Here is a 22,176-nt window from a genome sequence, read left to right on the forward strand (position 1 = left end):
TACCCTGGGAAGAGGGAAGACCGGACACGAAGTCCAAGGTGATGTGAGACCAAGGGTGGGTGGGGACAGGGAGAGGACGTAGAAGACCAGCTGGTGGCTGATGTGACGCCTTGGCACGGGAGCAGGTGGTGCAGGCAGCGACAAACTCCCGGACGTCAGTCCTCATAGACGGCCACCAAAACCTCCGGCTCAGGAAGGAGAGGGTGCGGTGGAACCCAGGATGGCAAGCGAACTGGCTTGTATGGCCCCACTGAAGCACTTGGGACCGCACCGAATCGGGTACGAAGAGCCGATTCGGTGGGAAGAGCCGGTGATGAGGAGCATTGCCTGGACCGGGTTCGGCGTGTTGGCCCCGTTCAACCTCCGCTTCGATATCCATGGTGACCACCCCAATGATGTGAGAAGCAGGAATAATGGGCTCAGGCTCGGACGAGGACTTCACCGGTGCATGGAGTCGGGACAAAGCATCAGCCTTGGTGTTACTGGAGCCAGGCCTGTAGGTAAGGGTATAGTTGAACCTATCCAAGAACTGAGCCCACCGTGCCTGGCGAGAGTTGAGGCGTTTGGCAGCACGGATAAAGGTTAGGTTCTTATGGTCAGACCAGACAAGTGTGGGCTCTTCGGCGCCCTCCAGCCAGTGGCGCCACTCCTCAAAGGCTACCACCACAGCTAGCAGCTCCCTATTACCGATATCGTAGTTCTCCTCTGCAGAGTCAAACCGGCGAGAGAGAAAGGCGCAGGGGTGTAGCTTCTAGTCCTCCACTGATCGCTGGGACAAGACAGCCCCTAGACCTATGTCCGAGGCATCTACCTCCACTATGAAAGGCCTGGAGGGGTCAGGGTGGAGAAGGACTGGGGCTGTGGTGAAGTGCTCCTTGAGGGTAGCAAAGGCGGTAAAAGCAGCAGGTGTCCAGACATAGGGACGTAAGGTGGAGGTGAGTTGAGTAAGGGGGGCCGCTATGCGGCTGTAGTTCCGAATGAAACGGCGGTAGAAATTCGCAAACCCAAGGAATCCTTGGAGCTGTCTGCGGGTGGTGGGTTGAGGCCAGTCGACGACAGCTTGGACCTTGCGGGGGTCAGGACGGATGCAGCCATCCTCCACAATCAGTCCATGGAACTCCACAGAAGGCGAGTGAAAGACGCACTTCTCAGCCTTAATGAAGAGCCGGTTCTCCAAGAGGCGCTGGATGACCATGCGGACGTGCTGGATATGCTCCTCGAGGCCCCGGGAGAACACCAGGATGTCGTCGTTCCGGAGGTCCAACTTGGTGAAGATGGTAGCACAGACGAGGGGTTCAAAGTTGGAGCTCATGAGGGGGAGAGGGTATTTGTTCTTGACTGTGATGTTGTTGAGCTGTCTGTAGTCTATGCACGGCCTCAGATCCCCACCCTTCTTCTTGACGAAGAAGAACCCCGCAGCCACCGCGGACGTGGATGGGCGGATAAGACCCTCAGCCAGACAACCATTAATGTAACTGTCCATAGCCCCCTTCTCAGGCAGAGAGAGATTGTATAGGCGACCGGCTGGAAGCTGAGCGTCTGGACGGAGCTCAATGGCGCAGTCATAGGGTCGGTGGGGGGGCAGGGTACAAGCACGCTCCTTACTGAATGCCTCACCCAAGTCGTAGTACTCGGAGGGAACCTTGGTGAGGTCGGGGGGAGCAGGACTGGGTCGTTCCACACTGGAGGGCATTTGGGCGGACCGGAGGCAGCGGGCGTGGCACGGAATGCTCCAGCTGAGAATACGTCCCGAGCTCCAACAGACGTGAGGGGTGTGAAGCTCCAGCCAAGGTCTGCCTAAGATGAACGGCGTGTCAGGGGAGGTGATAACGTAGGGGCGGATGCTCTCCACATGGTTTCCAGAGACCGTGAGGGTGAGAGCCTCGCACCGGTGGGTGTTGGGACCCATGGGATGGCCATCCAAAGCGAAAGCTGAGAGAGACTTCTCCAGAGGCGTAATGGGAAGGCCCACCTCCCGGGCGTATCCTTGGTCAACAAAGCTCTCATCAGCCCCGGAGTTGATAAGTGCAGGTATGGTGAGAGTCTGTCCCGACCAGTTAAGAGTGACAATAAACCTGGCCTTGTTAGAGTGGGACTGGGGGTTAGATAGGCGGCTCACTCTGAACCCCCGAAAGGGTGAGCCCTGTCTTTTGGCAGTCGGGCTGAGGAGGGTCTGGAGGGCAGGAGGGGACACGGTGAGTCGACCGAGTGTGCTGAGCTGGCACAATACATGCAGAGCCCCTGTAGCCGTCGGTGCATACGTTCAGCAGAGGTTAGGCAGGCTCTGCCCAACTGCATAGGCTCCTCACCAGCTGAAGTTGAGAGAGCAGGGGAGGCTTGGACAGGCCGGTTAAGGCTGACTGGAGGAGGTGGAGATGGCCTAGCGGCAGCATGACACTGGTGAGCCCTCTCACGCTTATGCTCCCGGTGACGTTCATCAAGGGAAATAGAGAGGGAGATGAGCAGATTCAGGTTGGGAGGCCTCTCTCTACCAGACAAGGCATCCTTCACGGGCTCTGCCAAACCCCGCACTGAACAATGCGGCCTCGTTCCACTGGCAACGGGCTGCGAGAATACGAAACTCTGTGGCATACTCCGCCACAGAGCCAGAACCCTGCTGGAGGGTGGAAAGAGCTGAGTCTGCATCCTGTCCGTGGACATCATGATCGAAAACAGTCCTGAACTCCTCAGTAAACGCTATGTAGTCTTGCATGTAAGGTGCAGAGCCCTCACGACTAGCCATAACCCACCGGCGAGCCTGCCCTGTGGTCAGATTAGCTATGTAGGCTATGCGGGCGGTGGCAGTGGAATACATACTAGGTTGCAGATCGAAAATGTACTCACACTGCATAAGGAACTCCCGACAGAGAGTGAAGGACCCGTCAAAGAGAGCCGGGGCCACAAGATGGGGCTCCCGAGTGGGAGGTATGTCTGGCTCAGGGACTGCGTTCGGCACAGGAGCTGGTTGGAAAGGAGCGGGGGCCGGATGGCCCGGAGGTGGAGTGAGTCGAGCGCAGAGCGCAGCGACCTGGTCAGAGAGATCCTGGACCAAAGTAGTGAGTCGGCTAATCTGGGCTTGCTGCTGAGTGGCCTGGGACTGCTGCAGAGTTGAAACCCCCTGGAGCTCCTGTTGCACATTAGAAACGACAGCAGATGCTTCCTGTAGCAGACGGGAGTGCTGTGCTAAAACCTGTCCCTGGGCCTGAAGCGGATTGAAAGAGGAGACGTAGGTTTAGGTGAAGCCCGTGGGCGTATTTATTCAAGGTTTGTGGGGAAAAGGTAGTGGAGTGAGTGGAGGTGGTGTGGGTTGGTGGCTCCGTGGTGGCACAGCTCAGCTGGGGATCCGGAAGACTGGAGAGGAGAGGAGAGGCAGGTTTAGTGACAAATAACCACCACAGGATAACAACAGAAGGCTGGGGCTGTAACACATACTGTTTCACAACCTGGTCACAGACAAATCTAACAACTCTCAAACCCATAGAATCACTTTACAAACAGACATTAAAAACACTTGATCAAAAACCCAACCGTTACCACCATTGCCGTGTAGTTCAAAAGTATAATTTATTTAATTTTGATGGCTTTAAACATTTTGCAGATGCTAGTCTCATTTTTAAGGTTTTAAATGGGCTTGCACCTCCACCACTAAAACAGTTCATAGAGCGAAGAGAAAGTGGTGACAGAACAACAAGGGCAGCTACCAGAGGAGACTGTGAGGTACCATTCAGACAGAGTGTGTTTGGTAAAACAGTCTTCTCTGTTAGAGCCTCCCATCACTGGAACAGTCTTCCTACTAGTGATGTGCGGGTCAGGTTTTTTCATGACCCGCCCCGCCCCAACCCGCCACGGAACCCAACCCGCCTCAACCCGCGACCCGCGACCCCATATAAATCTATGGCTCAACCCGCCCCGCGACCCGCGGTGGGAATATAAATATATATTATATAGCGCTCTTTTAAGTACCCAAAGTCCCTTTAAATGTCTACAGTAGCACAACATTGTCATGGGCTGAATAAACAAGCATGTTGTTCAAAATAGGGTTTTTTTTTTTTTTTTGCGTGTGAGAGCGGCTGACCCGCTCACCCGTAGCCCGCATAATTTCCTCTGAAATCCTGACTCGACCCACCCGCGCCGCGGGTTGACCCGCGGGTCCCGCGGGTTACGGGTCGACCCGCTCATCACTACTTCCTACCAAAGTAAGAGAGACCACCAACTATCTAACTTTCAAATTCAACCTTAAAAGATGGCTTAAAGCTAACCAAATTTGTAATCATGAGTAAATTTCGGCTCCATTAATCACTGTCTTCTCATATTTTACTGTATTTGTTTTGTCTTCTGTACTATGTCTACTTGTTTTGTATTGTTGACGATGTCTCTTTTTGTATGGATAACTATACCACTTTTTTTAACAGCCTGCTCAGGGACTACAGATGAAAATTAGCCAACTCTGGCTAACTCTGGCTCATTTACATGGACGTGACATGGATAACTGACATGTTGATCAATCTGCATTGTCTCTGTTAAATAAATAAATAAATACATAAATTGTAGAATGGAAGGCAGGTGTGGAGATTGGTGAGGGAGAGCAGGTGCGCTGAGTTGAGCCAGGGAGTAGTCAGAGAGGGGGGAGGAGCCGTGAATGTGAAGGTGAGGAGGACTGAGCGTAACAGTGACAAAAACATACATTCACTAACGCTGTCGCTGAGTTAAAATTTCATCAGACAAAAACATACGGTCAACACGAGTTCAACAGAGTACAGCACATTGACATGAGGTTAACAGGCAGAGTAAGAATTACAGAGTTTCCACTTTACTTGGTTAACTTTCATTGAGGTGACATGATCAAGGTGTTCTGTGATAGCTCAGCAAGGGGAATTTATAAACAAAAGGCTCAATTAAAAGACATCATATTATGGTGATATTTTTAATCTTTTGTGATATATTGAGTTTTTATAACTAGCCAAGTATGGTTTATTTGGTCCCTATGTTGAATCTTTGATAAAATGTGCGTAAATGCCTTTGTGTCTGTCTGTCTGATCAGAAGGGCGTCAGTCATTTCAGTGTGCTGAGTTGTAGCTCCGCCTTTACAGAATAAATCACATTGTCCCTTGTTTCTCAAAACTCAGATTACTCAGTGTCTCCTCTGCAAGTGAAGGCAAAATGTCTGGTAGGTGGCCATTTTTATATAATTCAAAACATAAATGTGAAATATATGGTCTTTGGTTGAGCTCAGCTGGACAGTATTTAAGTGACTGAGGTAGTGCATATCATTAGTGTACTGTAGACCTAAACACGCTGCCTCATGCAGGGGCAGATTTAAGTCTGCAGCATACTCTCCATTTGAAATTCCATTCTGAAAGTAACACAAGCTGCAACAAAGCAGAGATTGTGTGCGTTTTTGCTTACGCTTTTTTTGCCTTAGCATAGGGCAGGATACTGTAATGACAATTGTATATTGCACAATACTCACCGTTCAAAGGGAAGAGCCGCGGGACATTCTTCTGACTGGTGAGATCGTTTTATATTTTGTTTATATCCAGCGTGGATATGTTTGTTCTCTCCGTGGAGATCTGAACGTTTCTTTTGATTATTCCGCTTCTGGAGAGGATTAAGTTTTCTTTTGGATTTATATTGGATTTACTTTTTTCGTGCTGTTTGGGGAGCGTTTGGGAGACGCTACCCAAACGCTCCCCAAACAGCACGAAAAAAGTAGCGGCTACACGGACCGATATTGGAACAATAGGAGCGTGCGTGCGGACGTGCGCGAGACGCGGACTTTACCATCGGCCGCTTCACGATCTGGTACATTTATACAATGCATGTATTATTTTCCTGTCGATGATTTAAGTAGTAGATAAAGGGGTTAAACTTGACCACTACTTTCGTTCTTTATTTCTGGCTGTGTTTATTTGCTGTTTATTTATTGAAGTGCATTGCTTTCAGCTTAATCAATTGTATCTTTAAAGAGATCATTCAGAACCCGTGATTTAAAAAATAGTAATAGTCAAATATATAATATCTGACCGTTACAAGTCATCGGTCATTATTTCTGGATAATGACCGATGAGCTCTATAACGGACCGCTGTGTAATCAGAGACTCAGAGCACCTGCTCGTGCCAACCTGCTGCTTGGTTTTATGCTTTATCCAACATGACAGCCATGTAAACAAACAACCAATGTCATTTACAACTAAACGTTGCTCTCAATAATGTTTTTGAAAACATTTGAAGTGCAGGGATTGACACTAACACCTGCCCGCCTGCCCGGGGCAGGTAAATAAAATGGTAGGGCAGGTGAAGTTTGCTATCTGGTTGCCCCACGGGCAGGTGCACATTTTGTCTCTCCAGCTTTTTTTATTAAACAGAAAATGCCTTTTCGAGTCAGGATACCAATTTTATCGAATCAGGACAGAGAACTCAGACAGGATACAGATTAAGCAAGTGAAATTGGAAGTGATGACACAAAGAAATGAGCATGTAAAATTGGAACTGGAACATTATAAAAATGAAGCTGATAAATGGGTACTCTCTCCTGATTGGCTGAAATGGTGTCACCTAACTGGAAGTTTATTTTCTGTCTATCAAAGAGCTGGAGAGACATAGAGACCCCTGTTACTGAACAAACACTCTATAGCAATGAGTACTATCAGAATATAGAGCTTTAACCCATAACAAAACCCTTTTTGTTTTAACCAAAAAATATCACTTACCCTACCTACTTACCCTACCTTCAACCCATAGTCATATTCATAGCTATTTAGATATTTGGCATACATATTGAGGTATGACATTTTCTATCGTGCAGCCCCATAATTCGGAAGTAGAAAGTAAAAAAATAAGTGTTGAATGGTAATTCAAATTTAACCTATCATTTTATAAAGGACGATTTACTTTTCGGGCAAGTGGGCAAGACCTGTGGGCAAGTAGAAAATGACCTGTACTTGCCCGACGGGCAAGCGCCTCTGAGACCTTAGTGTCAACCAAGGGCGTATCGTCATAGAGGCCAATGGGGCCATGGCCCGGTCTGGAAAACTGCTCCCCCAGGGGGAAAAAAACAAAAAATCAACATAACAACATTAGCACCCCCTCACCCTATTCTCTTGTAGCCAACCACAGAAATTCGCCTTTGTTTTCAAGTCGGGCTTATTTGCATTCGGCCGAATTGTTAATGGGTGGCCATTAAAAACCGGTTTCCCCTTCAAACCGGTTCTCTCTCTCAATAGACTGTCACTTATCAGCCATCGTTGCGCGAGCCCCCACCCGCGGGCGGGGGGGGGGGGGGGGGTTAAGAATCTGGCCCGGTCTGGCCACGTTAGAACCCACCATACGCGCCTGGTGTCAACCCCAGAGAAATAGACGATGCAATAACCAAAAAGTTATTCTATTTGATCCACTGCACTTCCTTGATTATCGTGGCACAACAACGGGGGAATACCAAAACGCTCACCCCAAAACACAGTCGCCCCGGGGCAAATCCGGCGGTATTACAGGCAAATCCAGCGGTATATAGAATGGGGGTGAGTGTGTTTTGGGGCGAGTCTTCCCGTTACCTTATGGAATACTGTCATTTGTTTTCCGAGGCAAACTTGTCCGCCCAGCCCAATACTTATGGAATACTTTCATTGCCGTAAGCAAGGAAATACTTAGTTTTGTTGTTACTTTTGAGTCAATTTATTTATTTATGTATTAAGTAGCCGTGTAATAAGCGGGATAATGTATGGGGAGGTAGTCATTATCGAAATTTAAAGCCCCTACAGTTTCTCTTACAGACAGCTAGGGGACAGACAGGGGCAAATGCAAAGTCTCTCTCTCTCACACACACACACACACACACACACACACACACACACACACACACACACACACACACACACGTTTGTATTACTATTATTGTGAGGACATCAAAATGTTGTGAGCTTGTAGATCTGCTATTTTTTTGGTGTGTGACATCGCTGCACAACAAAACTTATTTTTGTTCTTGCAAGTATAGTAATACAAACACACACACACACACACACACACACACACACACACACACACACACACACACACACACACACACACACACACACACACACACACACACGTGTGCGTGTGCAAATAATGCACACCTTCTGACCAATCACAATTTAATTTCTTTCTTTCTTTCTTTTAGATATTATGAAGAGGGCGTACCAACATGTCATCTATCATCAGATGCATTCCTCAAGTATCCTGCTAATTTCACTACTGCTCTGGTCTACTGGAGGTAAATTACACTGCACCACATTTATGTATACCTAATAATCAATATTGCTAAGTATATTTAGGGTTCCAAGCATTGACGGTGGCACTACAATAAAAGCAACATTGTGCTTGCAACCCACCATATTATGTTGTTTTTATTGTTCTACTGTCATATTTTGTTCTGTAAAAACACCTTGCAACTTTGTTAATAATGGATCTATATAAGTAATGTGTAGCAATTTATATTATTATTATTATTATTATTATTATTATTATTATTATTATTAGTGCCTTGCTTAAGCACATAAAATGTGTGTATTGAGGGAGTGGTGGGATTGAGAGTTACTTATTCACATCCTGCCTGTCCAGGGCATCCAACCGGGAACCTTCTAGCCAAAAGTATACTCTGTGATGAAAGAAATGCCTCGTTGCCACAAAAAAGAGGGAATTCCATGTTTGAATCAAGTCATCGTGAATGAAAGTGTGATTTGTCTTCCACAGAACCTCGTCAGGTCACTGCAGCAGTTGGTGAAGATGTGATTCTGCCATGTAAGACCGACATTACAATCCCAGTTAGTGAAACAACAGTGGAATGGACCAGGAACGACCTGACACCTCAGTATGTCCATGTCATCAGGAACGGCTATGAACTGTCTCTAGAAAAGAACTCTGTCTATAAAGACAGGACCTCTGTGTTTGTAGAAGAATTTAACAATGGCATAGTTTCCCTGAGAATCTCTGGAGTAGCAGAGTCTGATGGAGGCTTTTACACATGTTCCATTCCAACATTAATGATACAGTCTGAGGAATGTGTTGTTCAGCTCATTGTAGGTAAGTGAATATGTTGATTCTATGTTGGTTTGAAAAATATCTGGTAATGTAAATGTTGTGAAAAAAGTATCTATCTGAATCAGAAGCCTGCATCTATCTCACAATTGACATGTACCCCTAATACATTGTTTGATTAAATTGCTGTCTTCTGTCTCTTCAAACACAACTTGTGTGAGAAATACATTCAACATAGATCATACAAAAAATATAATTTCCTTCTTAGCACTCCCTCATAGTAGTACAGGCATATGCAAAACTGTTGACTCTGACTAATTTAGCATGTGTTGACATGGAGCTTGTCAACGTGTCAGTGGTGGCAGTTGTTTCATTTGTCCTGTAGCGTCGTTAATTTAGCCATATGTTTCATCATTTAAATGTAGATACCTCATGAGGTCTTTAAGCCACGCAGATGCTTTAGGGGAAAGTGTTGATTTCCACTCAACACTGGCCCCTAAAGCATCTATATGGCTTAAAGACACTGAGACACTGTTTTAATGCGGTTCACCCCTGTGGAGTGTTCTACTACCTGACCCTTGAAGAGTGGACAATTATTACAATAAACTAGAAACGATTGTATGTCTCCGCCCACCATGTTCTGTTTACATCTGTGTCCGTCCAGACTCATGTAGTATGTATGTAGTGAATGGAGACTTTGAAGGAATTTAATGAACTTTGTCACAGTGACCTTGACCATTGGCACCTTCTAATTCTAATCACCACCTACTTCTAATCAAGCCTACGAAGCCATTAAGGTTCGGACATCCGGCTGTGTTTCCGAATGAACGTTCTAGCTCTGTTGTAAGACAGATGAGTAAATTAGAAGTTTTTACATACATGTGACAAATTCTGTGGCTTTGCTCTTTGCAGTTGCAGCACAACACGGTGTGGAAAAGGATGAATCAAGCAAGATATTGGGGAGGTCATTTAGGAATGCAGCTCACGCCATTAGGTCAACATCACAATCTTGGGTCAGTACAGTACATTCACACTTAACCACTTTAAGACAGGCATTTTATTCAAGGATGCAGGCATACGTATAACATCATGGTGTTACTCGGCCTCTCTTACACAAACGCACAAATAACCCAATTTCAAGTTTTGATTGATTGAATACTTTATAAAGAAATACTTTTTAGGAGTTTTAGGAGGAGGGGGGGTAGGTTAAGACTTTGACAGGGGCCAGTTTGGAATTCTTTAGGGCAGTTTTGAAAGTGAGTAGGGTTTTACACTCCTTTACTCCTTTGGGTAGGGCATTCCACATTTTTGTTGTGTAGCATGAGAAAGAGTTCATTCCCTTGTTTGTGCATAATCTGGGTTGAACATGATCAGTGGAGCTGCCTCTGGTGTTATGATCGTGGACTTCATTTACGTTTTGGAAGTATTTTGACAAATACCGGGGGATCCCAATGTTGTGTCGAATCTTGTAGACCAGGCCCATATCAAGTTGCTGTACTCTGTCCTCAACCCTGAGCCATCCAACCCTAGCAAAATGAGCAGGGGTTAGATGGGTTGTATGATTGAGGCCAAGAAGTAGCCTTACCAGTTTGTTTTGGGATGTCTGGAGCCTTGTTTTTAAGGCCTTGGTGGTGTTGTGATACCATGAGAAGCATGCATAGTCGAAGTGACCTTGGATGAGGGCCCCTGCGAGAATCTTCAGGGTATTCTTACTGAATAGAGAGTTGATCCTATACAGAAACCGTGTTCTTTGATTGACCTTTTTGATGACTCTTTCTGCCATCTTATCACCGGAGAGGTTTGCCTCCAAGATGGAACCCAGGTAGGTAATTTCTTCCTTTCTTGTGATAACATCGTCGCCCGCTTTGATTGTGAAGCTCTCAGCCTTGTTAAGGTTAACACTAGACCCAAAGAGAATGGATTCGGTTTTACCCAGGTGTAAAGATAGTTTGTTGTCAGAGAGCCAGATGCGGATCTTATCGAGTTCAGAGCTGAGAGATTTTTCAACCTGCAGCCTGTCCCTGTCCGAGACCAGCAGAGCCGAGTCATCTGCGAACAGGAACAGGTTGCAGTCGCAAGCTGATGACATATCGTTCACATATATCAGGAACAGTAAAGGTCCTAGTATACTTCCTTGCGGAACGCCACAACTCACTGGGAGGGGGGGGGGGGGTAGGGTTTCTTTTACTTCGACCACCTGTTCCCTCCCCTCCAGATAGGATCTCATCCAGCTAGCCGACATCCATCAAAACCTATTGCTTTTAGCTTATCATGCAGAATTGGGTGATCAACGGTGTCAAAGGCCTTCTGGAGGTCCAGCATGACCATGTCGCAATATTTGCCCTTGTCGACCTCTTGTTTGATATAATCATTCAAATAGAGAAGGCATGATTCAGTGGAGTGTTTTTTTCTGAACCAGATTGGAATTTGTAAATTAGATTTTTGTCTGCAAGATACTTATCAACCTGTTCATAAACAATTTTTTCCATGACTTTCGAGATGGAGCTAAGAATAGAAATAGGGCGGTAGTTGCTGGGGTCTAATTTGCTTCCTTTTTTGTGCAGTGGGGTCACTCTTGCTATTTTGAAGTCGCTAGGGACCCGTCCCTGTTTGATGGAGAGGTTTATTATGTGGGTGATGATTGGAGCAATGGAGGCGGCTGAGTCTTTTAGAAATTTGGAGGGAATATTGTCGAGGCCTGTGGCTCGGTGTTGTTGTAGTTAAGCGACACCAGCACAGATTGTCATTTCAAAATGTATATCTTTTTCACCTGGTGACATTATACTGACTGAACGGGTCACATACAAATATGCGTGAAAATAAACTAACACAGCGGTCATTCGGGCAGGTTGATGAGGTTGGCTGAGAGGTGAAAGGGAGCATGTTCCATTGGTAACCTCAGGTGAAATGATGTAACTCTGAGAAAATCGCTGTACGCGTGCTTGTGGGAACGTGCGAGCGCACGTGCACGCATGGGTGCACACATGGTTGGTCACCGGCGTAGATGACATACTACCAAAAAAACAACAACAGGCAAAGAGTTAAAGTACTATAGCATGTGAACAAAAACAAAAAAAGGTGTGATTTGAAGCAGTGGCGGGACAAGTCAAAGCCGGGGCAGGTTTGCATATTGTTAAGTTAACGAAAGTGCAAATAAACAAAATTCTCATGCAGCGCAACATTTCAATATTATTTAATGGTTATTACCTATGCCCATGACTCAAATCAGTTTAGTTAATTAACTAGAAAACCTGAGTGTAATTCCTACGTGATTTGGGTGGTATATATAGGTCTACAATTGACAGAAACTGAGGGTGTGATGGCAGTGCTTTAAATGCACCCTCCCGACATAGTGCATGCAAGTCTGTGGCATTGATTTGATGTGACGGCCGGGCCTCTCGAGTCCTGGGCCGTAGAGTATTTACCAGAACTCCTCCATATCAGTTCATTCTCTGATTTGCAATGAAATGTTTGTGTGGTAGACTATGCTACAAGTAATGTCCAGTAATGAACATATAAAGTAGAAAACAAGTTTGAATACAAGTAAGGTACTACTAATAGAAAATAAGTAACTAATATAGTGTATTATTTTGTCTTAAGATGAATTTGAAAGGTTATGATTAAATATTATTATTGGACTTCCCACACCTACACTTTCTGATTAATAACATTAATGCCATCACACGCTTAGCACTTACAATAACAAATAAGGCTGATCATCCCCTGTATCGCTACTTCGAACTAATGCCATCTGTGGGAAAAGGTTTGTTTTAGCTCATGTATTGTCTTGGTGTTGTGTTGTGTGATATGTTGTTTTGTGCTATATGGTTATGTGTTACAAGTATCCCTTGTTCAGTCCAAAGGCCTAAAAGTAACTGGAACAGAGTTTTATGTAACCTCTTGTCCTTTTCTTCCTGTCGTTTCAGATCATAATGCCACTCCACCCATTGGCATCATTGGTGTCAGTGTCAATACTGTTATTGGTTTCATGATCAACCTCCGTAGGCCAAAGGAGATAAGATATACTTTCCTTTCCCAGCGTTAAATAAACTTTAATTGCCCTTGTATATTAATTAGACCACTGTTTCGTCAGGACCCATTTGTGGGACTAAGGGCCCGTACACACTGCAGGAGATTGGGTCCGATATTGCTGTCGCCGACATTTTTTGGCGCTCGCCGACAAAACCTCCCGATCTGACGCAGATCGGCCTTTGATCTGCGAGATAATGCTCGCTGTGTGTGAAAGGCACCGCGAGACGATATGGCCGCTATTATCCGCTCTGCGACGGCTTTCCGACCGTTTTCAGATAACTACCATGTTAGATATTCAGCTCTGTCTGGGACAGGACAGCAGACAATATCATACAATATGAACGGGGCTGCGACCACCTTGCGAGGAGATGCACGCTACAGCCAATGAGAGCACATTACAGCCACCGTGGCTAGGGGGGCGTCGCTGGATCTGACCACAACAAACAGTCCCTACCGCAATATTACCGTCCAGTCCTGTATTAAAGTAATACTAGGTAACGTTTTCAACAAAACTAAAGTTAAATTGTATATCTTTTGCGAGTGGCAAAAGTTTCACAACACCCACTCCGTGAATTTCACCCCCGGAAGCCTTTTATTTATATATTTTCTATTGAACGTGTACGGGGGGGACTTTCCCGGGAAAATGACGTTCCTGGCCAACGTCATGACGTCGTGGCCGACGTCCTCAGGAACTACCGCAACGGTTTCCTGTTTGGCCAGGAACTACCGCGCTATTAACAAAAAGGAACCTCACGCTGATTTTAAGATAATGTAGGATTGGGAGATCGAAAAAGAACAGAAAAAGAAAGCACAGCTCATGGTAACTAATGCTCCACTGGCTAAGAGAAACGATCCGTAGATAGTATAAAACAATTAAAAGATCGCTTTTTGAAACGCTTCCGGCTTCCGGTGAAAACGAATGGAATTCTGGGTAATCGAGGACTAGGGAAATTGTATGCAGTGACGGTAGTGACCAGCAGAGGTTGCTAAAAATCGTTATTTGTGATTTTGCATTGTACAACTTTAAGTTAACATTATAAAACAAAATGAGAGAGTGAGCGAGCCTGGTGGGCTGTTTATTTTAGAGGAATTGTACAGAGAGAGAGAGAGAGAGAGACAGAGACATAGAGCGAGAGCGAGAGCGAGCTCTGTGTGTGTGTGTGTGTGTGTGTGTATGCAGCATGTGCACGCTGTCTGAACAGCGTTGCCAGATGTTGCGAGAGAAATAAGCAACCAGGTCTATGAAAACAAGCCCAAGAAAAGGCCACTTGAGCACTTTAAACCTATTTACAAATACATTGGATATTTGAAAATAGCCGATCTACAAGCTCACAACGCGTCGCAGCTATTTTCAAAGAAAAATCTTGAGAAAATTGTGGAATATTTTCCAAATCCACACAAATCTTATATGGGGGTCTATGATGGCACAACATATTTACAGAAGGGGGGTCTGCGGACAAATACATATTATGTGTTGTTTAAACCACTGGTTTAAACAACATTAGGAAACAAGGCCAAATAAGCAACTACACAAATAAGCCCCGCAACAACCAATATTTACAAGCAACTCTACAGAAAAACAAGCCCAAAGTCGCTTATAATAAGCGGACATGGCAACGCTGTCACTGACCGCTTCTGCGCACTTGACGTGCGAGAGAGAGAGAGAGAAAGAGCGAGATAGGGGGGAGAGGGAGAGGGAGGGAGAGAGGCATATCACGGGATACGTCGATTAAAATGAATTGGAATAAACTCAAATGTATGTATTGGGTCTGACTCTGGAGATAGCATCCTAGTGAACTATCCTACAGTGTGTCAGCCCTTGTCGGGGATCAATCCTGTTGTGAAGACCACAACGATATTATGACAGCCGATTTCAAGAAATAAACTCCTGCAGTGTGTTATGCTTAACGATCAGATGACCCCCCGACCACTTTAAGGTCCTGCAGTCTGTACCTGCCTTTAATATCCCTTTATGTTTTTGTTTCCTACAATTTGTTTTTAATTATTATTATTTCAAAATAATTGTCAAAAATGTCAAACATTTTCATAAATTAAAAACAAATTCAAACATTTTTCAAAATAATTTCATAGATAAATACAACAATCAAAGAAAGTTCATGAATTAGAAAAATAAATGTTTCAGAAATATTGAAAATAGCAGATATACAAGCTCACAACGAGTCACATCGTGGCGCATCCTCACCGAGTTTCAATTGATATGCTGGTGGTGACACACTTACTCACACGCATGCAAGGAATGTGACCATCATGCTATTTAAAACTACATGCTATTAAAGCATCATTAAGGTTTGATAGAGCTATGGGTTGTGTAGTTACCTTAAACTGACTAATACGGTACACAAAGGACGCGTACGGTCAAGTAATGTTCCTGAACATAAATGCAAAAAAAAAAATCTGATGACATGGTAGAATCTCTTGAATTGTTGAATTTGTTCTAAAAAACTAAACAATTGACTGTATTTTTGAGGGGAAAAAAACAGAATCTTGTCTTGATAACTGAATTTTTACACTAGTTTGAAATCTGCCAGTACGTGCAATGTAAGAGAGACAAGCTACAATACCCACATCCCCTCAGCATTCAGCCCAACTCTACATAGCTGTTTGCAAAACTGATTTGCTTGATTATAAGGACTTCTCTCAGTCATTCACATTAGGGCGGCAGTAACTCAGCATAGATATACATACACTTAAATACTTCATTGGCCGCTGCTGTTCATTGGAGCGATGCATCATCACAGCCACCATATTGGCATATAGAAGCCCCTGAACATGTGACTCCAATTTGGGGGTGGATGTTGGGTTTATGATATGGCTTTTCTTTTTTCAAACCCTGTGTTACAGTCATTGTCACATGACTCGAGATCATTTGTACCTAATTTGTTGGGGGAGGCGGGGGGGGGCTCATGTTTCTGCAACCGACTGATACTGATGACAACGGGGATCTCCATAATATGGGCATAAAAGGGACACAGGTCATGTCTCCTGTGACAGGCAGCTGTCACTGCAATTGTATCCTACTGACTCACCTACCAGTGAGGGGCCCCCGCCAGGAGGATGTAGAGCCTTTGTCCTACTCCTCCCGCCCAACACTCCCTGCTGACAGGTGCCACCCAGCCTGTGTTGGAACATTATTGCATCTGACCCAGCACTCTAATATTTGAGAAACCAACTGGTGAGAGCTGACCTACCACCACTCAATCAGTCTGAAGAGGGGCAACAAAACTCTGGATTGAGTGCACTGACATTGATGTCTTTTGTTTCTTGCAACCCGATGGTACCATGAGCACCACTGTCTCTATCAAGGATAGTAGTAGTAGTTCATCACTTCATTTTGCAGATTTGCAGATTGGTCAAAAATGTGGCTTAAGGTGAAAGCAAGCAACCAAACAGGTCAACATCTCCATATGGTTCCCTCAGTTCATCAGTCACGTGGCGCCCTCTAGTGACATTAGTGACATTTTAGGCATTATCTCACAGCCCAAAGCTGATTTCCATTATAAAAATACTTGAATGTGCATACTGACAGAAAGCAAATAATAAAACATTCACCACAAAAAACAAGCATTTGATTTTAAATGTGCTTTATATCTAACTAATGCCCAATGTATGCCCCTGTAGATCCAAGTGTGACACCATAATAGTCACCCATTGAACGTTTTTAGCTACTACGAGTAATTACAGAAAGCTCTTTGACTGAGTTATAGTTTATTGAATTACTTTACTATGACAACCTATGAATATATATTTTGAATGAATAATTTACTATGAATTTACAACGGTAAATCAACAGCCCCTGATGGTAGGACTGGTGTGTTTTAGTAGGAGAGGTAGATATAAACAAAACGCAACACAGGCAATTCTGATCAATAGTTCCCCAGTGGTTCAAACGACCATAATTAAAACTAAAGCAATACGTCTTCAGATGAAAACATATTTTATGAATTCCTTCTTTGAGGATAGTCAACTAAACAGACTCTTCATCAGTATCAAACATGGCATTCCACAGACAGACAGACTGACTGACTGACTGACTGACTGACTGACTGACTTTGCAAAATGTCTCAGCTGAAAACTGTTCATCTGTGTTTGGGTCTGAGTCCTATTCCATGTCTGACAACAAAGTAAATTAACACTTCATTTCACAGTAATGTATTTAATAACATTGCATATGCAACGCTGTTATGATGTCATAACGATGTTGATTAACAGCTCTGACACAAGGACGACAATTATATTAAAAAATATTTGCACATATGAAAATATTTTAAAGCGGCACTATGAAACTTTTTTTTAATATACAGACAGTTAAAGGGATATTTCACTTTCAAACATGTTTGGGTTGTCTATTCAGACTTTTGTGAGTTTTTAAGTTGCTTCATTCAGTATTTAGATATTTGATATTCATTTTATCAGACACGCCCCCTTCCTATACAAACCCATTGTAACATCAAACTCCATTTTAACCATGATAGATTCATCGAAAACACCGTCCGTGGTTCTGGTGACTCATCCTGCCCTCCTAATACTCGAGGGGGCCATGTTTTTTCCATTACTCTTTTCATTAATTGTATTATATTTTTTTATTGTATTTTTTTTTCATCCCCCTCCAAAAGAAAACTAATATATAAGTAATTGAAAAATAAAAAATAACACGGCTGACCACTAGGGAGCTCCGGATGAGCAGGAAGTGAATCAACAAATAAAATTCGGTCACTTGCCGAAAAGAACCGATCTATGTGTCACACGATGCATTGATAGCTTGTAGATCAAGTGACCATAGCTGAATTGGTATCAAGGCCATCTGGGAATCAGATGGCCCGTCCCTTGGTTCGTCCCCCAATTCTTCCCAGTGTATGTGTTGAAATGTCCCTAAGCAAGACAGCATTAATAGCACCCACTTAGCACTGCCACATAATATTCAATTAGGATTTATTTTAAAATGTCATCTAAAAGTGTATGACCCAATGTAGTCCTTTAAACCAATTTCCACCTTTATGTGTAAGGTCCTATTCTCTCTGAGATGTATCCGTTTTTGGTTTTGCTTATGTTTTGGGGGGTCAATGTCAACAGATTGATTGATTGATTGTTTGATTGAGTGACGGGGCCGTGACGCATCCGTGGATAAAGGACACGGAAGTTGCCGGCCCAGCGCGGGGGTAACATCAGAGCAAGACAAGCGGCCAGGGATTCTGCGTGTGTCCTGGGAATGTTTGATTCATTAAATCTCTAAAGCTATTCGTTGGAATATAGCCACGGCCATACTCACCGTTGAAAGGAGTACGCCCGGCCAGGACCGTCATCTACTTAGGTGAGACTGGTTTGTTTCTTTTTGTATCCAGCAAGGAATATCGTTTGTTTTTTGGTTGGAGAGACAGTGGACTTTTTGTTGTATTACTTTCTTTCTTTCTGTGGTTCATTTTTACGTTTAGATTAACTTTTTACTTTCTTATTTGTGAGCGTCAGGGAGACATGAGGACGGTACGGACGGTTTATTATTGCATGCGGACACGGACGTTGCGTTCGGTTTGGACATCACCTGCACTTATTGTTTAAACCTATCTATCATGAACTGTGTAACTAACCGATTTTCATCGTTTATTTAATTTATTTAGATAAACAAATCTTCTGAGCTTCTGTGTTGGTGTTGGTTGTTTATAATGAAAAAGCCATTCATTGCATGCTACGTACAAATACATGTTATGTGTTGTTTAAACCACTGGTTTAAACAACATTAGAAAACAAGGCCAAATAAGCAACTACACAAATAAGCCCAAAAAACGCAACCTGCAAAAAACAATATTTACAAGCAACTCTACAGAAAAACAAGCCCAAAGTCGTTTATAATAAGCGGACATGGCAACACTATTTCTGAGTTGCATTGCGCACTTTTAAGCTAGTTGACTTGTTTCAGAGAGAGATAGAGACATACTGTACAGAGAAATAGAGAATTCATTATTTTATGTCAATCAATAGTGTCCTGTCTCAGTCTCGAGCATATATCACAGGAGCCGTGCACATTTTCATGAGACGTCAGTTAAAATGAATTGGAAAAAACTAATGTATGTTTCGGTCTGGATCGTATCCTAGTGAACTAGGATACATTGTGTAATCCCTGGTCGGAGATCAATCTATAGCGTGAAAACCATAACGATATATGACAGCCGATTTCAAGAAATAAACTCCTGTAGTGTGAAATGTTTAACGATCAGATGACTCCCAGACCACTATAAAAGTCCTACAGTGTGTACATGCCCTAAGTCAAATAGGCTACAGTATGGCTTACAGCAGGGGTGTAATTATAAATTAATGCCATTCTTTGTCACGCAAAAGTAGCGTGTCGCACTCTTGAGCTTGTAGATCTGCTATTTTTGAATTGGAATCCTGAAAAGTAACATTTTTATTTAATTTCAATTATACTTATGTTAACTTTATGAACTTAAATACAAATACATTAGACATAAAAAAAGACAATAGAATGTACTAGTCATTATGTTAACTTTATGAACTTAAATACAAATACATTAGACATAAAAAAGACAATAGAATTTACTAGTCATTAAGCTACTAATATAGACTCAAGTAATTAAAGCGGGTCATGTTTGCGTGTTTGGAATTGTAACAGCTGAAATCAATAATCAGTATTCCGATATTAACCTGCGGGCCGCATTAAGTGAAGGTTGGGGCCGCATGTGGCCCCCGGGCCGTGCATGGCTTACAGTGTTAATTTATATTTGTATAGCCTGCAAATATGAGGCCTGGCCTTCATTCAATGTTGTGGTTTGAGCAGCACCAAATGCATGCAGACAATGCTTGTAGTGGACTCCTTCGCCACTTCCAGTCTGTTTAGATAGTCGCCTTTGCATATTTGATGCGTTGTGTAATCAATATGATGACTTTAAGAAGTTTAAGGCCTAGTTTATTGGGTGTGGTGAGTTTGTGTCACTGTCTGAGCTATGGGATGTTGTGTTTGAGAGAATGGATATAAGTGTCTATGTGGTTCATAGGGGGGCTTAGAAAGATGATTAGTCCCGGGCCCTGTGTTGATTCTTTGATTATTATTTTTTAAATATATTTTTGGGGGCTTTTCTGATAGTCTAAGTGGAGATGGATAGGAAACAGGGAGAGAGAGATGGGGAGAGACATGCAGCAAAGATTGTGAGGAACGGGACTCGAACCGGTGATGCGCTGTCAGGCTATGTTAGAGCCTTAGTGCCCGGACCTCTAGGCCAGCGGTCCGGGTCTTGTGATGATTTAACCCTGCTTTGCCCCCATGCGCTTGAGATTTCAATACTTAAAAATAGTGGCTAAAAATAGCCACTTTCACAGAATGGAGGAGGTATGCTCTTCCTCTCTCTTCTTCATTCAATCTCCATCTGTAACACAATAAAATAATACAGCACAAAATGTAGCATGAGAAGGACTGGCCAACATAAAGATATTTGTTGAATTCTCGATTGTGATTGGTCAATCAAGTCATCCAGGGGTCTATTATTATGAACAACAGACCAAAGTGACAAGTGTGAGATGGGGATAAGCAGAGTAGCCTAAGCATGAACACTAGTCACAACAAGGTAAATTAAACATAAATGGAGTGCAGAGAGAACAGTGCAGTGCCTCTAAACAAGGTTGTCATACCAGGTAAATAGTGATTAGGGAACCTAACATTTGTCTAAACCACAAGCTTTCCTACTTTTACCAGCTCAGTGGCCTTGTGATTAAAGTGTCCACCCTGAGATTGGGAGCTTGGGGTTCAGTCTCAGTGGAACATATGTCCCACCAACATTTTGCTGCTTGTACTGTACTTGTGTAAGTGACAAATAAACCCCTCTTGATTCTCTTCAATCAGGGTTTAGGTATTATGTATGGAGGGAGAGACATTCAGTATAGGCAAGCTGAGAGACAAACATATTTTCCCTGCTCAAAAAGGTGCATTTATATAGTGCCTTTATACAAGACACTGTACATTCACCCATTATACAAGAGGTAGTTCCAACCAAGCAATCTGATTGGTTGAAATAGCTATCTAGCCGTGCTTCAAACCAGCATGATAGCACGGGCCTAATCACATTAATAAATCACTCCTCACTGCAGTCCGCACCTGATTAGACCATATATGGCACAGCTGTGCTGTGACGTCACGCTGTCCCACGGTAGGAAAACAAACAGACAGTAGCCTGACCCACCGCCGCCACCGGAGAACAAACAGCTATGCAAAATGGACTATGTTGTTAATTTTGATTTATTTGGTGGACTTACGGTTGAAAATACGGCGAAAATAGCCGATCTACAAGTTCACAACGCGTCGCCATCGCGACGCGTTGTCAGCTTGTAGATCAGTTATTTTGGCCACGTGACACGGTCGTACGACGGAGCATATAGCCTACTGGAATCAGCTGTGTTGATGAGACACTGCCTCAGAGCGCTGCTACAGGGACTATTTAATGTCTCAGTCAAATAAACTCTTCTCTTTACAGGGAAACGGATAATAGCAAAACATTTTTATTATGAATTGCCCCACAATATGAATACATTTGGACGTGTTTTGTTGGTAACTGTTGTATAATCGCAATATTACACTCGAGGGTGTGATTTACCTACATTATTGGCACTTCAGTGATGCTTGCGGAACTCGGCTCCGCCTCGTTCCTGACCGCATCACTGGCGTGCCAATAATGACGGTAAAGCACACCCTCTCGTGTAATATTGCTTAATTCACACACACATTCACACACCGACGGCGGAGGAAACCATGCAAGGCACCAATCTGCTCATCTGGAGCAATTAGGTTCAGTGTCTTGCCCATGGACACTTCGACACTAACTCTGGGGGATAGACCTCAGCCCCCGTGTTTACGTAGACGAGGCTGATGAATGAGACCTGCATCTTTGGTTAGAATCCATCAGTATATATAGCTGTGTATATTGTGACTGACCTGTGTTTATCTTCACCATGGAGTAGATGTCTTGTTCTGCAGAGGTCTGGCCTGGAAAAACAAAACAAAACAAAAAGCGTTTCAAGTGTTAACCACTTAACCCTTTAAGACCGGGACGCATCCGTGTCATTTTAAGATTTATTTTGCTATTCAAAAAATAGCAGATATACAAGCTCATA

The 22,176-nt window shown here is 43.7% G+C and overlaps 1 protein-coding gene across 1 annotated transcript; it reads left to right on the forward strand.

Annotated features, from left to right (window-relative positions):
- Positions 1 to 5,117: 5,117 nt before the first annotated feature.
- LOC308081504 (myelin-oligodendrocyte glycoprotein-like) lies at positions 5,118 to 21,802 on the forward strand. Its single transcript, XM_080457881.1, has 5 exons — positions 5,118 to 5,167; positions 8,156 to 8,248; positions 8,728 to 9,057; positions 9,925 to 10,025; positions 12,939 to 21,802. The coding sequence occupies exons 1-5, from the start codon at positions 5,161 to 5,163 to the stop codon at positions 13,002 to 13,004; spliced, it is 597 nt and encodes a 198-aa protein (XP_080314007.1). The 5' UTR covers positions 5,118 to 5,160; the 3' UTR covers positions 13,005 to 21,802.
- Positions 21,803 to 22,176: the final 374 nt, after the last annotated feature.

Source organism: Gymnoscopelus braueri (genome assembly GCF_963280865.1).
Source record: "Gymnoscopelus braueri genome assembly, contig: SCAFFOLD_343, whole genome shotgun sequence".
NCBI lineage: Eukaryota > Metazoa > Chordata > Actinopteri > Myctophiformes > Myctophidae > Gymnoscopelus > Gymnoscopelus braueri.